General features: G+C 38.0%; 4 protein-coding genes across 4 annotated transcripts; 2 read left to right on the top strand and 2 right to left on the bottom strand.

The window, feature by feature from the left end:
• Window positions 1–1,410: 1,410 nt before the first annotated feature.
• Window positions 1,411–2,002, top strand: BDB00DRAFT_902342 (uncharacterized protein; the record flags this gene model as incomplete). The annotated part of the gene is made up of 2 exons (XM_053128559.1): window positions 1,411–1,828; window positions 1,983–2,002. 2 exons carry the CDS (start codon window positions 1,411–1,413, stop codon window positions 2,000–2,002), a joined length of 438 nt encoding a protein of 145 aa, XP_052972181.1.
• An 829-nt stretch (window positions 2,003–2,831) lies between these two features.
• On the bottom strand, window positions 2,832–3,373 carry BDB00DRAFT_934577 (uncharacterized protein; the record flags this gene model as incomplete). The annotated part of the gene is made up of 2 exons (XM_053129163.1): window positions 2,832–2,885; window positions 2,964–3,373. One exon carries the CDS (start codon window positions 3,371–3,373, stop codon window positions 3,029–3,031), a length of 345 nt encoding a protein of 114 aa, XP_052972180.1. The 3' UTR covers window positions 2,832–2,885; window positions 2,964–3,028.
• A 4,870-nt stretch (window positions 3,374–8,243) lies between these two features.
• BDB00DRAFT_793798 (uncharacterized protein) lies at window positions 8,244–8,681 on the bottom strand (the record flags this gene model as incomplete). The annotated part of the gene is made up of 2 exons (XM_053121253.1): window positions 8,244–8,527; window positions 8,597–8,681. 2 exons carry the CDS (start codon window positions 8,679–8,681, stop codon window positions 8,244–8,246), a joined length of 369 nt encoding a protein of 122 aa, XP_052972179.1.
• A 10,488-nt stretch (window positions 8,682–19,169) lies between these two features.
• Window positions 19,170–19,454, top strand: BDB00DRAFT_864568 (uncharacterized protein; the record flags this gene model as incomplete). The annotated part of the gene is made up of 2 exons (XM_053126168.1): window positions 19,170–19,201; window positions 19,222–19,454. Coding segments are annotated over 2 exons (265 nt in total), but the record flags the coding sequence as incomplete, so codon positions are not given.
• Between the last annotated feature and the right edge of the window lie 1,185 nt (window positions 19,455–20,639).

The following is a 20,639-nucleotide window of genomic DNA, read 5'->3' as shown; positions in this document are numbered from 1 at the left end:
AATCTTGGTGACCAGTTCACAAGAGGTACTAGCATATAGAGCCATGGGGTTCTGTTTAAATAGTACAAAGCACTGATATGTTTATTAACAGTGTCAAGCAGATTCTTCATGGGCTACACGATTTCGTATAATGGTGGAAGAGAATGTAATAATTATGTCGATAACAAGCAACACTTAGAATAATTTGATGTATTAGTATATCTGATAAAGTAATAAAAGAAAGGAAGCCAGGGGTTTTGCTGAGTAGATCAAATGGCGTAAGTTGGATGTGGTATGAGAAAAAAAGAGAAGAATGGGAGGGTAAATACGCGATGTACCGATGTGCATAACCATTCAAGACAGTACGTATTGAAGAGTCACCGTAAGCAAAAAAGCATACAAGATATTGCATAATATGATCATTGAGGATGAACGTGATGAGGAGGAAATGCGGCGTACCTGTAGACGATTATATAATAAGTACATATTCGACAATGTTTAAAGTACACCAAACACTTCATTCATCATGAAAGCAAGACAGGCATTCATGCGATGCATTTTCAGACCAAGTAATACATTGCTATATTCAGATAGAGTGTTGTGCACAGCAGCCATACAGTGACCATCGGATAAACTTTTTTTCGTCTTTAACAGCTTTTCGAACCGTTGGATGTCATCAACCAGCAACTCGCTCGCAGAAAAATGGCCGCCTTGGACACTGTTCGTCAGTACGAAGCAATACATTACTAAAAGATGATATTTACCACTTCAAATTCGTTGAACTGTTGAAGGTCACCACTTGCTTCTAGCCATTCACGAGGGAACTTTGTGCATGTTGGGTCAGTTTTGCATATATACTCTAGATCTATGCAGTGGATTACCTTGTTTAGCTCGCTGGGGACATAGTCTACGCCCAATGGAATTTCGACACGGTTAAAGAACATTATCCGCATTGCCTCTTCGTGAACGCCCCGTAACACAGTCGTGTGGATGACGACATGGTGTTGGTAAGCCAATAGATGGTAAGTTCCGTCAGGAACTCGTTGGTTGTGATAGTCTCAGGCAGAGCCTCAGTGTCTTGCCTGTCAGCAGGATGAAACGTCCAATTATGCCTTTTCGAGCATCCAGGCTACACTAAAAAAAGTCAAGTTCGAGAGAAAAAAAAGAGACCCTTGCGATCTGACCATACCTAAACGTGCCACTGGGCTATCTACCAAGCCAAATACAAGTGTATGAGGACGCGTTCCCTGGATGGCACGGTATCTAGCCTCCCTGTCATTCTCAACGTCTGCAAACGATTTGCCTTTTATTTTGGTGCTACCACGACCATAAATTGTATCGTATCCAAGCGCCAAGCTTGAGCACTTTGATTGGATGGTTCCACAGATTCGACACTGTCGGGAGAGGCGGTACAACCATTAATTAGACGGTATGGATTCCCTTGCGTTGAGTCGCTCGGCTCTGCGCGATCCATTTGCCAATCACGGAAACCCAATCCGACCCAGCGATCACTTTGTTCAAATGAGTTTAGTAAAATCCCAGCTGATCCCTTTAGCGACGCCTTATATGGTGGGCTGCTGCAAACCAGACATGAAGGAAGATATGACAGAAGGGGTGCGCACTGTTGAAATTGTCAAGAGCCGCTATGGGGATACCAACGACAGCTGCTACACAAATTTTCTTACAAATGCCCGCAGATGCAAAGATGCTCTCAGCGGTCCTAAGCATGCTATCGCTCGACTGTGGTTTTACCACGAAAACGGCCAACAATGTTCACCGAGCACCAGTAGTAGCAGTAGCAGTAGCAGTAGCAGTAGCAGTAGCAGTAATGGCAGCCACCATCATAAAGGTAGTCGGACGAAAGCCTTTTTGAATAAGCTGCTCCATAGGAACAAGTAAAAACCACAGCGCTGTGTACTCATGTACTGTCAGAAGAAACCAACTGTATGAATTGCACAAACTGTATGAAGTGAGCTTACTGCATTGACTCCTCGTTACTACAGCGCATACAGCACTTGCATGAAATATGATTCCAGAGCAGCTAAGCTTTGCATATTTTCAAGAGAGAACCATATTCAAGAACAATGTTTTTTTGTTAAGCCATGTTTGATGGAGTAAGACAAATTTCAGAGCAAAGAGGTTGGCTTAGAGAAGTAGAATACAGATCAAGATGGCAAAATTAAATATGTCGGTGCGACGTCTGTGCCAAGAATAAGCTAAAGTGTGATGACAACAGCAACAACAATACCGGGCCGAGTACAACCTCTATGCTCAAGTCTTGGTTATCAATATGAACCATTACTTCACCATGACTGTCGCACTATATAGTCTGGCATATAGCAACCACGGATATACGATAAAGGCGTGGAATGTTACACGGTGCTTTTGTGGTTTAAATTTATTTAATCTATTTTAATTTAAAGGTTCTTCGAAGATGAACTAAAAAGGTGGTAATATCGCGATCCCGCCAGTGCCGGATGCGGTTGAATGTAGCGGCACTGCAGTGGTTGAGTGAGAGTAAGGGAGGGGAAGGATTTTTTTTGCTAAATGTCGTAAGGGACAATTGATGCTTATTACAAGTAAGTTTATGGGCTTCGACTTTATGCTTCGTTCCATTCCCTGTCTGACGTTTTTTGGTAAATTTCTTGCGCGGATATGTATATAGAAAGGGAGGGAGAGAGAGAGGCAAGAGATGAACCAAAGTGCAGTAAGGATACACGTAGGACCGACGGAGACGAGCCAGTGCAGAAATGCTACGGCAGAGAGTGGCGCTGCTAAGTCAAGTTGAAATTAGTCTATGGCTCAATACAACATAGCGATGACTTTTCTGTGGGGATATACGAATGACTCACATATTTGGGGTGGGCCGACTGCTGTTTCTATACCCTTTCAATGCAGGCTCAAGACTAATGTTATTGGCATTAGCAAACATATCTTAACCATGACTATTGTACAAAAGGAAGAACGTGGCTGACTATAGATACCTTTGCAGAATACAGCATGTCATCCTGATGGCCCAGACGGCAGCCTTGGCTAGCAGAACCGTTGTTCAGACCGTGAGCTTGGTAATGAGGAACACGGTCCTCATCAACGATACTGCCGCCTTCAGAACCGAGGCGGCCGTCTCCACAACCGAGACCGCCGCGCTTATGACCAATGCTAGGTCCTCAGCAGTGAGCTCAAAAGCGGCCTGGTTGTGGTTGTCGTCCTTGGTGGTGGCGATGGAGACAGAGGAGGCAGAGGAGGCAGAGGAGGCAGAGGAGGCAGAGGAGGCAGAGGAGGCAGAGGAGGCAGAGGAGGAGGAGGAGGCGGAGGGAAGTAAACTGGCGAACCAGCGGAACGCAGTTTGCAGTGCCGAGGCAGCTGCAGGCAAAATTGATTTTAAAATAGGCATTCTGTTGTGTGTGTGTGTGTGTGTGTGTGTGTAGAACGAGAAGTAGTAGTAGTTGAAGAGTAAAGAGATATCCAGGATCGAACGAAGCTTGGTATTTATAATGCTAGAACAAACCCTTAATCAATCCATCCATCCGCAACAGCTGATCGATCACCTTTTGCACACTCAACTTATCATCCTAATTCATCATTACTACTTCTACTTCACCCGAGGGTTTTTCTGACATTTAACCTTGTTCTTGTCCGGTCTCCCTTGTCATTACTCCTGTGTAATTTCTTGTGACAGAGCATCGGGAAGATAGATCAACAATGGAGGATCTGCTTTCAGAAATAGTAGGAACCCCACAGAGAAAAGTAGAGAGATTGATTGGCAGGTCGGAAGCCATGTGTCGCTTCACTGAGGGTTTCTTTTCCTCTTTATATACATCTATTACGATTAATAACATCTGCATCGGCACTACTTTTGGAGCCCGTTCCACTACAACCACAAGATATCATACATCAGCATTTAGCAACATCATACAGTAATCACATGTTGTTTTCGAAAAAAAAGAGCAGCAATGACAGGAGCTCCTTCGCAATATGATCCTTGACGCATCATAAATCCTTGTCTTCCGATGTGCTGATTAATGGCCGCCCAACTTTTGCACTGGTTGTCTCCTTGTTTCTTTCACGATACTTTCGTCCATGTATTCCCTTTCTCTATGTCCTGACATCCATCCCAGCTCTTTCCAAGCAGCAAGAACACTGCTACGGCAAAAGAGAAAGCATAATAAAAACAAACAGCTACAGATCCATGGATCTAATAACATATGATAGACACTGATAATAAAATCAATGGTTCATGCTTTCCTAGACGTGAGCTTTTACACACGATCACAAGCCATTTCTCTTGTCCAGGGCTACTAGTACTACACATACAGTAATACTTTGATACCAACTCCATGCGCGTAATATTTTGATAGATCAACAAACCGTTGCGACATTATGATCGAATGACTTGTATTTCACGGTACCCTTACATTTTTTCAAATACCCGGGCGTGCTGCATTATTGTTGTTTTCATCAATATAGACATTTATGACAAACAAAATCAACAGTGACAACGAGATATCGTGATTAAAACAGCATTTCACGGGACATACTGCGGCCATGCCCAGTAACGCGTTCTGTGTGTATTATATAGTGTAGATGAGCACGCTTATTCATAAAGTTGTCTATATGCCAATTTATCTGGATAACGCCGTCTGGTTTGGACCCTGTGTCTTCATTTTCCCAGATCCTCTGCTAGTTTTATAGTAATCAAATAAACAGGTGTTTTACCTTGCTTACACGAGGTCCGATTCCCGGTATTGCTATTCTGCGATGCCAGTCACTCAATTCATACAGCAGGCTTGTACGTTTGCTAAAGCTTCTGTACCGAATGACATCATGTAAACTCAGTGTATCTATACTTGGAGCATTGTGACAAACACGCTTGATTTGATGCTTTACTACGTCCTCAAAGTAATGCTGCTTACAAAATATAGGAGGGGCCATCATCGCTCATTATAAATAAATCGGAAATATCTTGCTTTCCTGACAGTGACAACATGTTGGCGATATTAGGTTTGTAAAGGCAGTAAATAATGTTGTGCAAAAGGTGATACATAATGCTTACAAAGATATATGCAAAATCCTTGAGAAAAAATTCATCAGCCAGTGTGAAAGAGCTGTCATATATATGATAACGGGGAAATAGATTCTTGTTCTTACCTTTCGTGTACTTTGGTATCATGGTAGTTTACCTTCAATTTGTTGAAACGACGGAGTAGTATTGGAAGGAAGAGGATAAAAGACAAAATGCTTCTTTGACCTAGAGAAACTCATAAAAGTACATCGTAGAAAGGAAGTAGGTATTAGGAAGGGTTTAAAAAACTCCATAGTATTATCATGGCCTTGATTCACTGCTTCCGCTAACTCTTGAATAAGGTTCAAACTGATAAAGATGCAGCAGTCAATTGTAGTTGTCTTCTTATTGCCATAGCTAGAACTAGCTGCCGATGAATCCAGCTGACATAGCTACTATTATATGGCTATCACTAGCAGCATTTTACAATTTGATAATGCATTAGTGCTTTCGAGCTCTCATGACAAGTGCAGCACGACAAGTTCCAATAATAAATAGAATATGTTACACAGAGCAGCATAACTGACCCTCTTGTGTTAATTATAGCAGATGGGTGGTGTCGTGCCCGTAAGAAGCACAGCGCCTATGTTTTATGTAAGAAGTCAATTGGTTGACATATGTAGGTGGGACGCGTCGTGCCCGTAAGGAGGGAATTTTGAAAGACGTACCGAGATAACCGATAGGCACTCTTCGTTCAAATAAACTCTGATTCTTGAGAATATGATGATTCTTTCACAACTTTGTGCGGATATATATCAGTGGCACTATCAGAAGAACCAGTACAGTACATGTGTTTTTTTGCAGATAAACTGACTGTTTCAACTGAAGGAGATGGAAGGGGAAAAAAATCACTGCTTCTTCTAGCCTACGAGTCCACATTTATGTGCGGTACTGTATATTTACCATTACTACTGCAAGCACGAAAGAAAAAGCGACGTGGTACAACTCAAAGAGCGAACCTAGAGTGGCAAGGAATACAAAGGAGGCGTAGTGCTTCAGGTTTCATGTTGTAACATATTATATTATCGATATATGCTATCGGAAGGTGAACATCGATATACATGCAAACCACGGAATAGCTTTGCAAATGTTGTTTGATTTTATAGCAACATGGACTGGTGCTTTTTACGCAACGGGACCGGGAATGTATCCAAATGCGTTGTCAATGTCGCTATCCAGTGAGATTTAAGTCGCTATTCTTTTTAAAAGTGTGGTCGTCGCGTGATCAGAGGATGTAGCATGCTTAGATCTCAACGCTAGTAAACTCTTGGCACTTGGCACTGAGAATATGTAATTGCCATGGTTATTTTGGTATCATCTCTTCTTTCACTTCATTACATGCGTACAAAGAATCTTGCATTTCTTTACGATGATGGGCTCGGGACCGTTGTTGATGAAGATGGTAACCCTGAGCCCATGGATTATGTTGTCGACGAAGAGCGTTTTGCGGTTGAAAGACGTGTCTCACATACAAACTATTAGAATCTTCCAAACTTAGCTTCAGAATCTTTTCAGCAGCGCACTCGTCGTGGTCGTGGTCGTCGAATGCAGATTGATCAGCCAAGGGATGAATACGTTTGTATGAGGGAAGCAAATGAAAAACGTGAGTATACTCGGTATACCATAAGGATAAGGAGAGATTATATAAGAGAAAGATAGAGAAATGCTTGAGTGCATATGCTGCGGCCAAACAATTAAGTATCGGTATTCTTACTGGTCAAAGATGGGTTAAGGAGCATGGTGAACTTGGAGACTGCTTCTTTGAGAGTTGCAAATAGTCAGGTCGTAAATCGATTCTGCAAGAGGAGCACCAGAAAGTTATTGAAGCTTTCGTTGATGAACGTGCACAGCGTAGCGTTGTTGAAGTAGTTGAGCATTTACAAGAGAAGTTCGTTGACTTTCAAACCTCTCGTAGTGCCGTTGACCATTTTTTGAGAACCAAGTGCAACCTTTCACTGAAGCAAGCAGACTTTCACTCTGAAGAAAGAAATGGCCCTGAGAAGATCAAGGAGCGCTATGATTGGCTTCGTTAATGAAGTAAAACTGACATGAACCCTGATTCAAACTGTGTATTTCTTGATGAGGCTGTCTTTCATATCAACATGAGACGCTCAAATGGTTGGTTTAAAAGAGGTACTCGCGCTACTGTCACTACGCCTTAAACGAGAGCAGAAACAACGACCATATTAGGCGCTATTTCTTCTTCCGGTCTAGTTAATGTTGATTTAAGAGTACCAATGGCGATAAGGAGACAGAAGGCTAATGGTGAAGACTATAAAACACCGGTACTATAACAGGCCACTATTTTAGTTTTTTCTCAAAAGCCACAATAGATGAAATGGATAGGTATGAGAAATATAAAGACTACTATATTGACATGGATACAGTAATGCACCTATTCATATAAACCGGAATATAGTAGAGTATATCTACTGGCGAGGATATCGATGTGCTTATCTTCCGTTATATTCTGCTGAACTCAATCCAATTGAGAATTTCTGGTTGGTGGCAAAGAGTCATGTTAGGCGTGAGCGGTTCTTAAAGCAGGAAACTTTATCGACAAGAATTGAGGAAGGATGTCATTAAGTAAAACCAAGTGATTGGGAGAAATGTCGAAATAAGCAAACAATCTAACATGTTGTATGATAGGCCAATTGTTCCCGACCTAAGTATTTTCAATAGAAAAGTAAACGAAAAAAGGTCGAAAAACAAAAAGCAAAAAAAAGGCAAAAGAGAAAAACAATAATTAAATTAGGCAAGTGTCAGCAATCAGGTAGCAATACCCCAAGGGTAGATATCATATGATGAAATAAGTTGCCAAGAGTTTACTAGCATTGCCAGGCATATGAAGTAATCCAGTCACATGACTACAGTAGCACATTTTAAAAAAAAATTGCGACATAAATTTCACTGGATATAATAGCGACATTTCTTTTTGGCGACACTGTATGTACAACATTCATCCATCATTCGGTAGTTGCTACCTTCCTGAATGCGGTCACTAATGTTGTCAAGTGCCAGGTGCCAGAGTAAATTCATTGAAAAGGAAACTGACAAACAATGTTCATTTGATATATTTAATTATTGGTTTACATGATGATGAATTGATATAAATTGAAATATACATGATACAATAGGAATGGGTATTGGAGTGCAGTTATGTATATGAATTGGGGTGGTATAAGAAGGAAAAGAATAGGTATTAAATACTTTTTGGTGCTTTTTTGGGCGACATTGTATAAGGAAATAGTAGTTCAGGCTTGTTTGTAGTTGTTTTATAATTAGAGCTTTCGATCAGCTTGTCTGCTTCAAGAGCTTTCACAGTGGAACACGCAAGTTGCTTGATTTGTGATGTCATCCTGAGAAGCATACCAAAATCGCGTGCAAAAGTTTCGATAGTGGCTGGAAAGTAACATGGTTCGGTTTTGTAGATACAGCAAACGTATGTTGACAGGTTGTCCAGAACAATAGTACGTAACTTGAGGCCTATATACACGAAACCATTAGCATAATGTATGACATTAAATTATAATCCAAATGTTACAGTTTACTTACCCATCATAACAAGCCTGGCAGTTACTAAAGTACGGCGATGGTCAGGATATACATGCACCAATTTCCACATCTGATCTTTCAGCATTTTGGGTACTTTCAATCCAAGTTGCTTTTACTCTTTGGTTCCACTACTACCTGCATCTTTTTTGCCCACTTCAATACATCATATTTCGCCCTGGAAGCACTTGAACAACATGTCCAACCTATGCCCATGTCGTTTCCTTTCGTTCAGTTCCCTTGTCAGATTTCGTCGCTCGGAACTTGCAGTGCTTTCCATCTCGCCTCTATAAAGATCGATTAGTAACTTTTTTGGTAATTCTTAAGAACCTTCACCCCAAATATAACCACATCACTTACGTTCGAACATCAAGATTGTATATATCATCGAAAACGGTATTAATAAAAAGATATACTCGTCAAATGACGTCGGATTCTGTTTGAGTCGATAATGGAAAATATTTAGCCTTGAACAAACAGAGCGCATTTTGAAACGAATTTGCGGGATGTGCAGTACCAAATTGGCTATAAATTTACAATAGTTTTTGATAAATCTAATAAATTGCTTGCTGCCATATTAAATTATATCATCCATTTTGATATTTTATCAATTTTATGACATTATGTGACCAAAATCATGTATTCAATGATTATAAAAATTAAAAATCCATAATATAAACAAAGAACGACCCAATGTATACAACAAACTATACACCACTGATTACAAATGAAGTAAACTCAATTATTGCAAATTATTGGCAATTCCCAGAATAGAATTGGCCTACTGTACATAATAAGTATAAACATAGAACTGATTTGAAACATATTAAATTCATAAAAAAATTAAGGATGAATTGTTACGTAAATTATGTTATGTTGCTGTATTTTATTTTCCAGTAGTTTTATATACAAACAAGGAATATCCCAGACCTTACTTTGAAATTGAAAAGGATTGTTTTTATTATATCATTTAGTCTCTGAAGTATGTAGTGAAAAATTTGAAAAATACTTATCACATAGCACATTACATACATTTTATAAAAAGTTTTAGATAGATGAGGACAACTACAAACGAATCAACAAAATAGTAAATGATTCAATGAATAACATGTTTTCATCTATCAAATTACGTATTCTATCTGCTAGAAAGTATAATCCTGACTTATTTAAACATGTAACACTTATATTAGATGGTCATGATTCAAGAATTAACTATGTAGATACTGAAATTGACCACTTTCAAAGAATATATTCTTATAAATTTAAGAAGAATGGAATACGTACCCAATTTGTTAGTAATATGAATGATATGATTATTTATACTTCTAAAAGTGACTTTTGGTCTGATAGTTCAGATGGTAGCATGTTTTTAAACATGAAATTATTTAAATATATGCATGAGAATGACATAATGGCAGTTGATAGTGGATATACTTTGTTTATCACACAATTTACAGAGCTTGCTAATGAAAAAGGATATGACTTTAGCCATGATAATTTTGTATACCCTATATGTAAAAATGTAAATGAGCCCTTAACGATTACTGAGGATCATTTTAATAAGACATTTGGAAGTTTTAGGACAAAAGTTGAGAATCAATTTTCAGAAATTGGGAATAAATTTTGCCGATTCAATAATAACAAGTCAGTTGTTAAAATGGATAACATAAAATACTATAATCTGCAATTTCATGTAGCTTGTTTATTAAAAAATATTACAAAATTTGTAGAAATGTTCAATATTCCTATTTTACCACACCATAAACTATGGCACAGTAATGATTTTAATTTTCCAGTAGAGCATAAACTAATTGATATAGTGGTCAGCAATGATAAACAAAATAAAGATAAACTGGATAAAATGATAAGATTGCAAAATGACCTGCTTAATATGGCTATATCAAATGAAGAAATGATTGTTAATAATGAATCTGATAATAACTCAAATCAGAGTAATAGTGATAATGATGATGTTCCAAGATTTAATGAGCGTAGTAAAAAAAGAAAGCAAATAAAGGGAAACAACAAGCAATGGCATCATATGAAATAGAAGAGATTATTAGGCATAAAACTGAAAATGGTACATATTTGTTTGAGGTAAAATGGGTTGGATATAGTGCTGATGATAACAGTTGGTTATCAATTGATAAATTTAATCAAAAGGAGTTATTGAAGGAATATATCAATAAGCATAATCTTGGTATATTATAAAATTGCATACTCTACTATTTACAATATTTTCTTCAACTAGTATATAATATAATGTGAATTCATACCTGACATTCCTTTCTTACCAATTATTTTTATATATACACAAAATTCAATTTTTTGTACAATTTGGATTTTTACAGCCAATAGATTTCTTACAGCCAATAGTATTATCTAATATCTAATTGGAGTTGGATGTCCCCCTTTTGTGCCCAATCTAAATAAAACTCTTGATAAAAATCATAGTGTCGTTTGCAGACACGAGTTTTTAAGTCTCCTATAGTTTTCTAGAAAACAGAATAAGCACAATGGAAAGGCACAAAAAAAAGATAGTAAACAAGATAAAAGCCCAGCCTGTTTTGATCTTACCAATCCAACAAAACTGTTCAAGTATTTGAGCAATTGCTCAGGTATTCTGGGCAGCAGATGTGGAGATTCGGCGTCAATTTCTGCTATGTCTTCCCTTGAAACTTGTTCATCACGTCGTCACAAGCCATGTCAAGTATAAAGCTATGTGCTGCACTATAACATCAAGTAAGTTTGTATCCTTTATATTATATACGATTCCGGTATGATGATAACTCCTACTTACTCCTCATAGGTACAATTAATAGCATAGCTGTATAAAACATCTTCAGCAACTTTTCCACTTGTAAGGGGCCACTTGGAGGCTTCATCCATTTTTTTGTATGTTTCAGTGAACTCTTTTATGAAAGTGTGGGTCACTGTAATTTTACTGCTGCTTACACTTGTTGATGTCGTTGATGTCGTCAATCCGCCAGAGGCATCTGATGACTTAGGCCCAGCAAAAGTGTTTGAATTTACTTTCTAACAAATATTCACATATTCATGATCTTGCAATTTGGATTAAATATATTACTTAGGGTTAATATATAAATTTTTGTTTCTTTAAAAAAGGAATATATATATTTATTAATCTATTTTTATTTTTTTAATTTGTCGTTCAAATATAACATTACTTATATACAGTCTTTTATTATTACTATTATTAGATATATTTTTATTATAAGTTTTAAATTTATAAATTAATTTAAGATTTGAAAACATATTTTCTTTTTTTCTATAAATATAAAAAATATTATCTTCCATTGTAATCTTATATTCATATATGTTATTTCTTTTCATATCTTTTATAATACAACTACGTTTTATATTATGCATTAACTTTTCATCAATTTCATCAAGATATAAGATATTCATTTTATTTATATATTAGAAGTCAATTTTCATAAAATCAAAATGTATATAGTGCATACTGACTTAAACCGTGAGCTGTCGAAAATTGAAACGCCGCGGCTAAATTTGCACCCGAAACACCCGATATGTTTCTTCATATATCATACTCTATGTTTGCACTGGTCAGGAAATTACATGATCGATAGCTATACTCATTTATTTATGGAAGTCAGAAATAACAGAGGTAAAAATAAAAACTAATCACTTGCTCCAATTCTGCAGTGGGATTTGTAACTTCTAGAAGTAAATTTCTCTACGATCTTGGCAGCTTCACGATCGTCTTTCATATCCTTGTATGCTTGGATATAACGCCAGCAACGGTTGTAGTATCAACGTATTGCCAAAGGAGGATCATCAGGAGGAGACGTGCGATCAAGATAGCCATCAAGATTATTTTTTAAGGAAGAATAAGAGTAATTACACTCTTTTCTTGCAATACGTTTCGACGCGCCCTAGTATCTTTCGATCCAGTTGGTTTCACAATGGTACTTCGGATACAATGCAAAGAGATGGCCTGCCTTGAGTACAGCTTCGTGCAACATCGTTTTTTGGGCAACGAAGTCAGGTTGAGCTTGAAGCATATGGAAGGGGCAGCAGTCATTGTACTCATTTGGAGGAGCTTGCAATTGGTTATCTAATGTTGTTTCTTTGCCTCGAATTCACTCCAACGACCAAGACCACGCTCTTCCAGTATAGTCCTAAGTCCTTTGAATCCAGGTTCGGACCTCTTTTGGACCACATTTTGTCTTGACTAATTCTTTTTGCAAAATATAGAAGTTCTGTATCTTCTGTTCGCCGTTAAAATCGGTGTACTTGCCAGGTAAGATAACTCTTTCTTCGATCCCCTTTAGCACTTTGTCCTTCAAGGTAAATTTGCTTGCTAATTTTGCACTTGCTCCGTAGGCATTGTGGTTGCTGGACTGGTCGAATACAAACAAAGCCTAGCAGTCAGGGTGGAGTCGCTCAAAGAGAGGAATGGCATCTTCTTTTAGCTGCTCCAGCATATCTTTTGAGGTCCAGTAGCCATCACGGTTCACACCTGTGAAAAGGAACTTCCGTGATTTCCAACCTTTGATCCTCATGGTTCCATGACATGGGCACTGGAACTCGCTAACCATGATTGATCCTCCTGGAGACTTCTTTCTGATTGGATTTTCACCTTCATAGAGCCAAAGATCAGTTTTGCCATCGTTTGAGTAGAAGGTTGATTCGTCATAGGTTACCATGACAATCTTCCTTTGTCCTTCCAGTAGCCGAGGTTTTTGGATGACATGCTCTTGCCCTTCAGGATACATTTCCATGAATTGCTTATATTCAATCATCTATGCTGCCCACGTTTGACGATATTTCACCACATCTTCGCGCTCGTGACCGTCGACGTAAACGTCCTTTTTGTTCGTACAATACTTGTAGCCCCATTCATGAAGGTAATTGCTTAGGACAGAAGCTGATATTTGTCCTGGAAGTCCAAGGAGTGTCGGAATGACAATCTCGTTCAGAAACTTCAACAATTCTGGCAAGTCTCTATGCTGTGGTTTTGTTTCTTTCAGCCAATGCTGTGCTGCTTCAGCCACGTCTTCATCACTTAAAAGTGATAATCGCTTGACGTGTTTGCCTTGCTGATGTGGTGAACTGCGGCCAGTCTCGAGATACTGTTTGGCATAAAAACATCGAATTACCATGGGTCGATAATACTTAGATGGACATATCCATGCAATCCTAGCTGCTATTTCGGATGCTGCTATTGCTCCTTTGCCTCCAACGCGTTCGCGGAAATACGCATGGACCGCAATGTATTTTCTCAGCTCAAAGTCATTCAAGCCCCTTTCCGCCTCTTTCTTAATGTTCATTCGGGGAACAACGAGAGGTTCCAGCCGTTCGCATGCTTCTTCCATAGTCATCATCGGCTTGTAGTCGAGCAGCGACTCTATCCATTCTTCATTGGCACTTGTCGTCTCTTGCGACGCTTCTGTGTCAGTTGTTTCAGCAGTGCTACACATGAAATCGGTAATACAGTAAGACCCATTTGCCTTCTTTGCTGCTATTTGCTACCAGTAGTACTTTGTCGTTCTTCCATTTCCCCAGTATGGGCCACGTGAGCACACTTCATTACTTGATCGTATACCAAAATCAGGTATAGAAGCAGTCGAATCAGGTTCATCGTCGATTGATGCAAGTATCTCGAAATCGTCAAGTTCCTGATCTTCAACAATCGGGATTTGCACAGTGCGATCCTCAAGTAACGGTGAAATGGATCTAAAATGCTTGTAAGTGGTATTGTTCCGCAGTTCTTTGGCGCGTCTTTGTCGCTTGTTTGGAGGGGGCATGGGTGTGATAGATAATAAGAGAAGGATAATTATTAAAAGACAATATGAAATACAGTGAGAGTCAAATATGAGATAATTTCACTAAATGAATTCACAACCCTTTATATACTGTTGGAGATGCTATCAAAACTTCCGTTCGGATGAACTGATAAATGGATCGCGGACATGCCGGGTTTCGGATGTTTCAAAGATGAAGAAGGATGGGAAGGTTGAGTTTTGTCGGCCATGATAATGGACGTTGTCTTCTGATTGTAAAGAGTGATCTTTGCCTCGATCAGTGCGTTCCTTGTTTGGTGAAGTCTCACTTTTGTCTGTGCTGGAATTAGTATCCGCTCTTTGACAGGTACACTTCGCTCAACTCAGATAATGTAGATTGAAACTAAGTACTGACAATGGTTGGTCCTGAGTTATGATTCTCGATTCTGATTTATGTTTAAGAGATTATCGATATTATATTGCAACGAAGTATTGACAATAGTTGATCCTGAGTCGTTCTCGATTGTGATCCATGTTTGAGAGATTATCAATATGGTGCTAATTATGTAATATTTGATTCATCCATGTGTGTGGTGTTCTCTCTACTGCATTTTAATGGTTACGAAGAAGATGGAATGGGTTGAGTTATTTGGATCAAACTCAAAGTAGTGTAGTTTCACCACAATGAGCGAGTATCAATGAGGGAAACACAACCCTTGTGAAAAAGCAGTATGATGATGAGGATAACATGTTTGTGTAACCATGACAAATACAATGTTACACAGGCTGTAATAGCCTACATCACCTCACTGATCTACCCCTCCCACCTTGTCGAATTCTTAGGTCTACATAGTAAATTTTCATATTCCGACAAAACTTTGATAGCTATCAGAGCTCTCTAAAACACCTTTTTTCATAAAGTAACGAGTAAGAAATGCTTATAATATGCTATTAAACACATCTTGCTGGTCAGAATCTCAAAAAATTCACTTTGGACAACTCTAATACACTTTCTTTTTTTGGGTCGGTATTTCAAATATATTAACGATTCAAGTCAGTATGCACCATAATCAGCTCATTTAATAATTTAAAAGTGTATTTCTTAATTAAATTTAAAAGTGCATTTCATTTTTTATTTCAACATGCTTAGCAAAATAAATACTGTATCTTTATTCTTTAATATACTTTCTAATTTTATAACATTATATCTTTCAAGTACTTTATTTGAAAATTTAATTTCATTAAAGTATTCAAACCATAAATTATTTTTTTTAAATTTCATTCTCTATTGTGTTTCTGATAAATGTTCATATAAGTATCTTCTTGTTCTATGTTTTGGTAAAATATTCATTTTCAAACCATTCCAAATACCCTCAATACAGTCGACCCCGTTAACGTCCACCCTGATAACGTCAACCCCCAATAGCGTCAACCGATTCGCTGGTACCCTTTCAAATTTAGTAGTGAAAAACTTCAACTTCTACATAAGGTCAACTTCAATACCTTCAGGAGGGTTGACTAGTTATTGAGGGTGAAACTTGTCCAATTAGATTACATTTATTGGGATTGTGGTACAAAAAAAATTGTCAAAGAGGCCTGCTTAGAATACATGGATTTTATATATTTGTCGCGTAGTTTCAGAATTTCAGGTAAAGCATTCATAACGGTATCATGTAGATCTTGCTCTTCATCCAAAATATTGAGAAATGTGTTGACGTTGGTAACTTTGTCTTTAGCAGTAAGTACTCTTCTTTCCTGCAAAACTGGCTCTTCGTCAACATCTGGGGTGTCATCATCTTCAGCAGCTGCCGTCACTGTTTGAACAATCTCACTATCTGTGAGAGAAAAGAGATACGAATCGCGCTCATACTCGGGATCAAGGTCGATGTCGGGGCACTGATTTAATGTAACAAGTTGTGTATCGGCGATTCGTCGTAATTGAGCTTCCAGCACCTTCCTGTCACGCTCGTCTTCTTCTTCGATTTGGCTCCTAGCAGTTCCTTGGGCTTCGTCATTGCCATTGATATATCGAAAGATGGTTGCATCAAAGCAATTTTTGATTGTTTCAGCAGACACAGCTGCCCACGAGAACTTTATCCACTTTATTGCTTGCAGCTGGTCAACAAGAAAAACTTTTCCGACAGGTCCCACAACATTCCCGTTTCCGTTCTGATACATTCCGATGGTGCGGTAAGCCTTCTCAAGTTGTCGCCGCTTGTATTGAGCCTTGAACGAGCGAATGATTCCACCATCAAGAGGCTGGATAAGTGATGTTGTGTTCGGAGGCAAATAGAGTAGCTCAACATTAACAGGTTTGTAATCGACGTAATGACCTGAGAAGTTGTCAAGTAGCAAAAGTACTTTTCTGTTCTGGTGGCCCATGGCTCGATCGAACTGACGCAAAACATCTCTGAAGATTTTACGAGTCATCCACGCCTTCTGATTGAGAAAGTAGCGCTTGAATCTATGGAAAGAAGCATCTTTGCGTTTTTTTTTTAAACCATAAATGCATCAGGTTTTTCAGAGCGGCCTATGATGATAGGTTCGTTCCGTTTGTCACTGCCATCAGCATTGCAAAGGAGAGCAACAGACAACCTTGATTTGTCTTGTTTTCTCCCCTTGAACCTATGAGTGCCGATCGTCGTCTTTGGCTCCAAGCGATAAAACAGACTGGTTTCATCTAGATTATAGATGTCTCGCTTTTCATACTTTTGGATGGTGGCCTTAATGGCTTCCCTCTGTTCGTCCAAGGCTTCAAGATCGGCAGATTGCGCTTCGCCATGGATGCTGCGTGCACTGAGTCCGTATCTCTTTGCAAACCGGTCTGTCCAGCCATTCGATGCTTTGAATGTTGCGATGCCAATCATGTCCGCGTAATTTCTCGCCTTCAACTGTATCAATTCCCATGTAACCTGGATCTTGTTTCTCTGCGCGACATTGAGCCAGAGTAACACTGCTTCCTCAACCTCCTAATCAATACAACATTGACAAAAAGTAAACACTACAGTTCACCGAATTTTGAAACTGATTGATTTACATTCGATATTTACAGGAGATTGACTTCTTCTATTATGAATTTTCTTCGCGTCCCTTTCATCACCAGGAGCTTCTGTGGATTTTCGCTTTATCATCTTCGAAATGGTGCTCTTATCAGGCGTTTTACTTAGGTTGAATACTTTTTGAGCCCATTCTGCTGTCTACAAAAGGGTGATGCCCCGCTTTGAGCTCTTAAACGCATAAATCGCATCACGCTGCTCGTTCGTAAAGGAAACTTGGTCGCGTGGTGTACTCATGGCGTGAAGTGAGATGTAGGACTGAAGATTGACAACATTTTCATATGTGTATTTATAATGTCAGGAAGCGGTGATTCATTCAGTGTCTGCAAGGATAAACATTTTGCCTAATCTCGCTACTCCCGGTAGTCGTCAACCCTCGATATGGTCAACACTTTTGCAGGTACCCTGAGGGTTGATGTTAACGGGGGTCGACTGTAGTATTAGTATATATATCTGTACCTTTTATTTTAAAATTTTTTTTATGATTACTCTTATCATGTATATAATTATTATCTTTTAAATCAATATACCCTTTCCAATAATCTGTTATAATTCTTGTTCCTGGTTTAATATACTTTTTAATATAGAATAATAATGTTTCTCTATCTCTTTTTTCAACTGGAATAGTAAATATCTTTTTAGTTCCTCTTTGAATACCACCTAATACCCATATTCCATTAAGATTATGACCTTTATTATATTTTCTTCTACAAAAATATGATTTATCAATTTCTACTGTTTCATTTTCTCCACCTAATAAATTATCTTTTATACTATCAATAGCATATATTGTAAGCTGTTCACAAATTTTTTTATAATAATATGTTGTAGTTGCTGGTGTTATTCCAACACTAGATACAGCACTATCTCTTGGTGTTTTCTTTAAATATTCTATAATAAGTATAAAATTTTATTAATAAGTAACTTTGCTTTATAAAATATTGTATCTTCAAAAATTGATAAAGATTTTCTACATTCATACTAAGAGCATCGATATCTCTTTTGCTGATTTTCATAATTAACTTTATTATAACATTTTGGACATATAGTATATTTTTCTAAAATATTCATTTTTAATAGGGATCCGCACGGTTCGGTTCGGTTCGGTTCTTAAAGGGAACCGAACCGAACCGTCTAAAGCAAGAACCGAACCGACTAGAACCGACGAGAACCGTAGAACCGAAGAATCGAACCGAAGAACCGAACCCATCATGTATATAAAAAAGGCAAGATTCGGTATCTTTAAATGAAAGCTGATGTGTGTGTTCAAATGTCGCGGTATACTTGAATACTGCAGTAAAAAAGAATAATTTATTATTGTACATTGAACAGCGATCTCAAAATGAATAAGAGAAACAGAATGTAAACATTCTCATACGATGTGGGTCATTGCATGGTTAAAAGATTGAAGCACAGTTTTTACAAAAAAAAGTGGAGCTTATAGTACTTACTTAGAGCGACTTAGTATTACTAGTACAATATGTTATCGTAACATTGGAGGAATTGAACCACAACCGGCAGTACATACAGCTGCTGTGTCTCTACGTGTGTATAGTGTATAGTGTCTCATAAAAGGCAAAGGGTGAATGGGTAAGATAATTCTGTTATGAGCCCCAGAATGCGCAATCTCAAACGGAATGCACAAACTTGATAAAACTGATCGAGAAGCCATGATAAATCTAGTTAAGTAGTACGTCATGGAGAAAAATGCATTGTGGGTAGCAAAGTAGAGGAACAAGTAATGATGTGCGTCATGGGCAGAGAAAGCAAGCTGCCGTCAGAAGAAGTGTTTTTTTTATTTTTTTCTCTTATCTTCTTTACTATTTTTTACTCCCTTCTGCTTTTGCAGGTTTTGTTAAGTTTTTCAATAAAGTATGGCTTGCAAATACACTACTTCGTGGTCTTTTCGGAATAACATTGTTCGTAACTTCCATTATAGCCTACTTTATACTAATTACCAAAATCGCTGATTGCAATCTTCTGCCTCTCGGTTCTTCGGTTCTACTTATACAGAACCGGTTCGGTTCCGGTTCGGTTCTTGACAGGAACCGAACCGTATTTTCTCGGTTTCGGTTCGGTTCGGTTCCGGTTCTACGGTTCTGATACGGATCCCTAATTTTTAATAAATAATTTATAGCTTGACTTTCATCTAAAAAGTATGGATATAGCTTATATAATGATGGCAATATAATAGATGTGTAAAATTTATTTGGTATTTCATTTTCATAAAAATATATTTTACTATCTTTTTCTTCTTTTTCTTCTTTTTCATTTTCTAGTTTCTACATAATAATATAGAGATGTTACTTTTAATAATAAAATAAAGTAGATTATGTCGGAGTTTTAACTTGCTCTATATTCTATACTTGATCCTGCGATTCTTGCTCGTAAACTTTACAAAGAGAAAAAAATGGTATGATTACCGAAAGAATATCAATCGTGAGCTCGTACCAATCGACATCTTCAATGTCAAGCTTTGGTATGTTTTCTTTGGCAAGTTTTGATAATGTCTTGAATGAGCTTTTGCAAACCGAGTCATCCAAACTTGCTTGAGATTCTAGTATTGCTTGTAATCGTTCAGGATAAACTGTTTATTCTTCGCTACAAAATCCTTCAACGAAGGCTTTTGCGTGTTGGCAAAAAACTCATCAAACACTACAAGTAGCATTATCATTAGAAGCAGCAATACACAACGTTGAAACATTTTTAGCAAAGTAATAAGGATGAAAAGAACAAAAGAGAAATATAACTGTGACGCGTGAAATTGAATAACTTACCTTCTTTGTATCCTTTTGTCGACATGGCAACAGCATGAAATATCCAGAACCTACTCTTCCCAGTTTTTATATTACGTCATCCCCTTGAAATTTTCTATGATGTCTACAGCAAAACATGGTCTTAGTTCTATCCCAGCTATTGCTTTTCTCCATGGAGGCTCTACCTGTTAATAACGGTTCTCAGGTTTTGGGCCGAGTAGCAGATGCTGCACAGCTAGGATCATCTTACATGGTCTTGGCTCCCTCGCAACTGTTGCGAACAATTTCTATACGTTTTATTGAGATACGGTTTTGCTCCCACTATAAGTCGAATAGGTATGCCCAACACACTCAAATTTATTGAAACCATTTGTTAGAAATATTATTTAGAAGGGCCAAAGCGTTTTGCTCGACCATACAGGATCAGTCAATCGCCCGGTTTCTCTTATATGAACTACATTATACA

Source organism: Zychaea mexicana (assembly GCF_025766255.1).
Source record: "Zychaea mexicana strain RSA 1403 chromosome Unknown BDB00scaffold_256, whole genome shotgun sequence".
Lineage (NCBI taxonomy): Eukaryota > Fungi > Mucoromycota > Mucoromycetes > Mucorales > Lichtheimiaceae > Zychaea > Zychaea mexicana.
The sequence above is the reverse complement of the archived record's forward strand: the minus strand, read 5'-3'. Positions and strand labels throughout refer to the sequence as shown.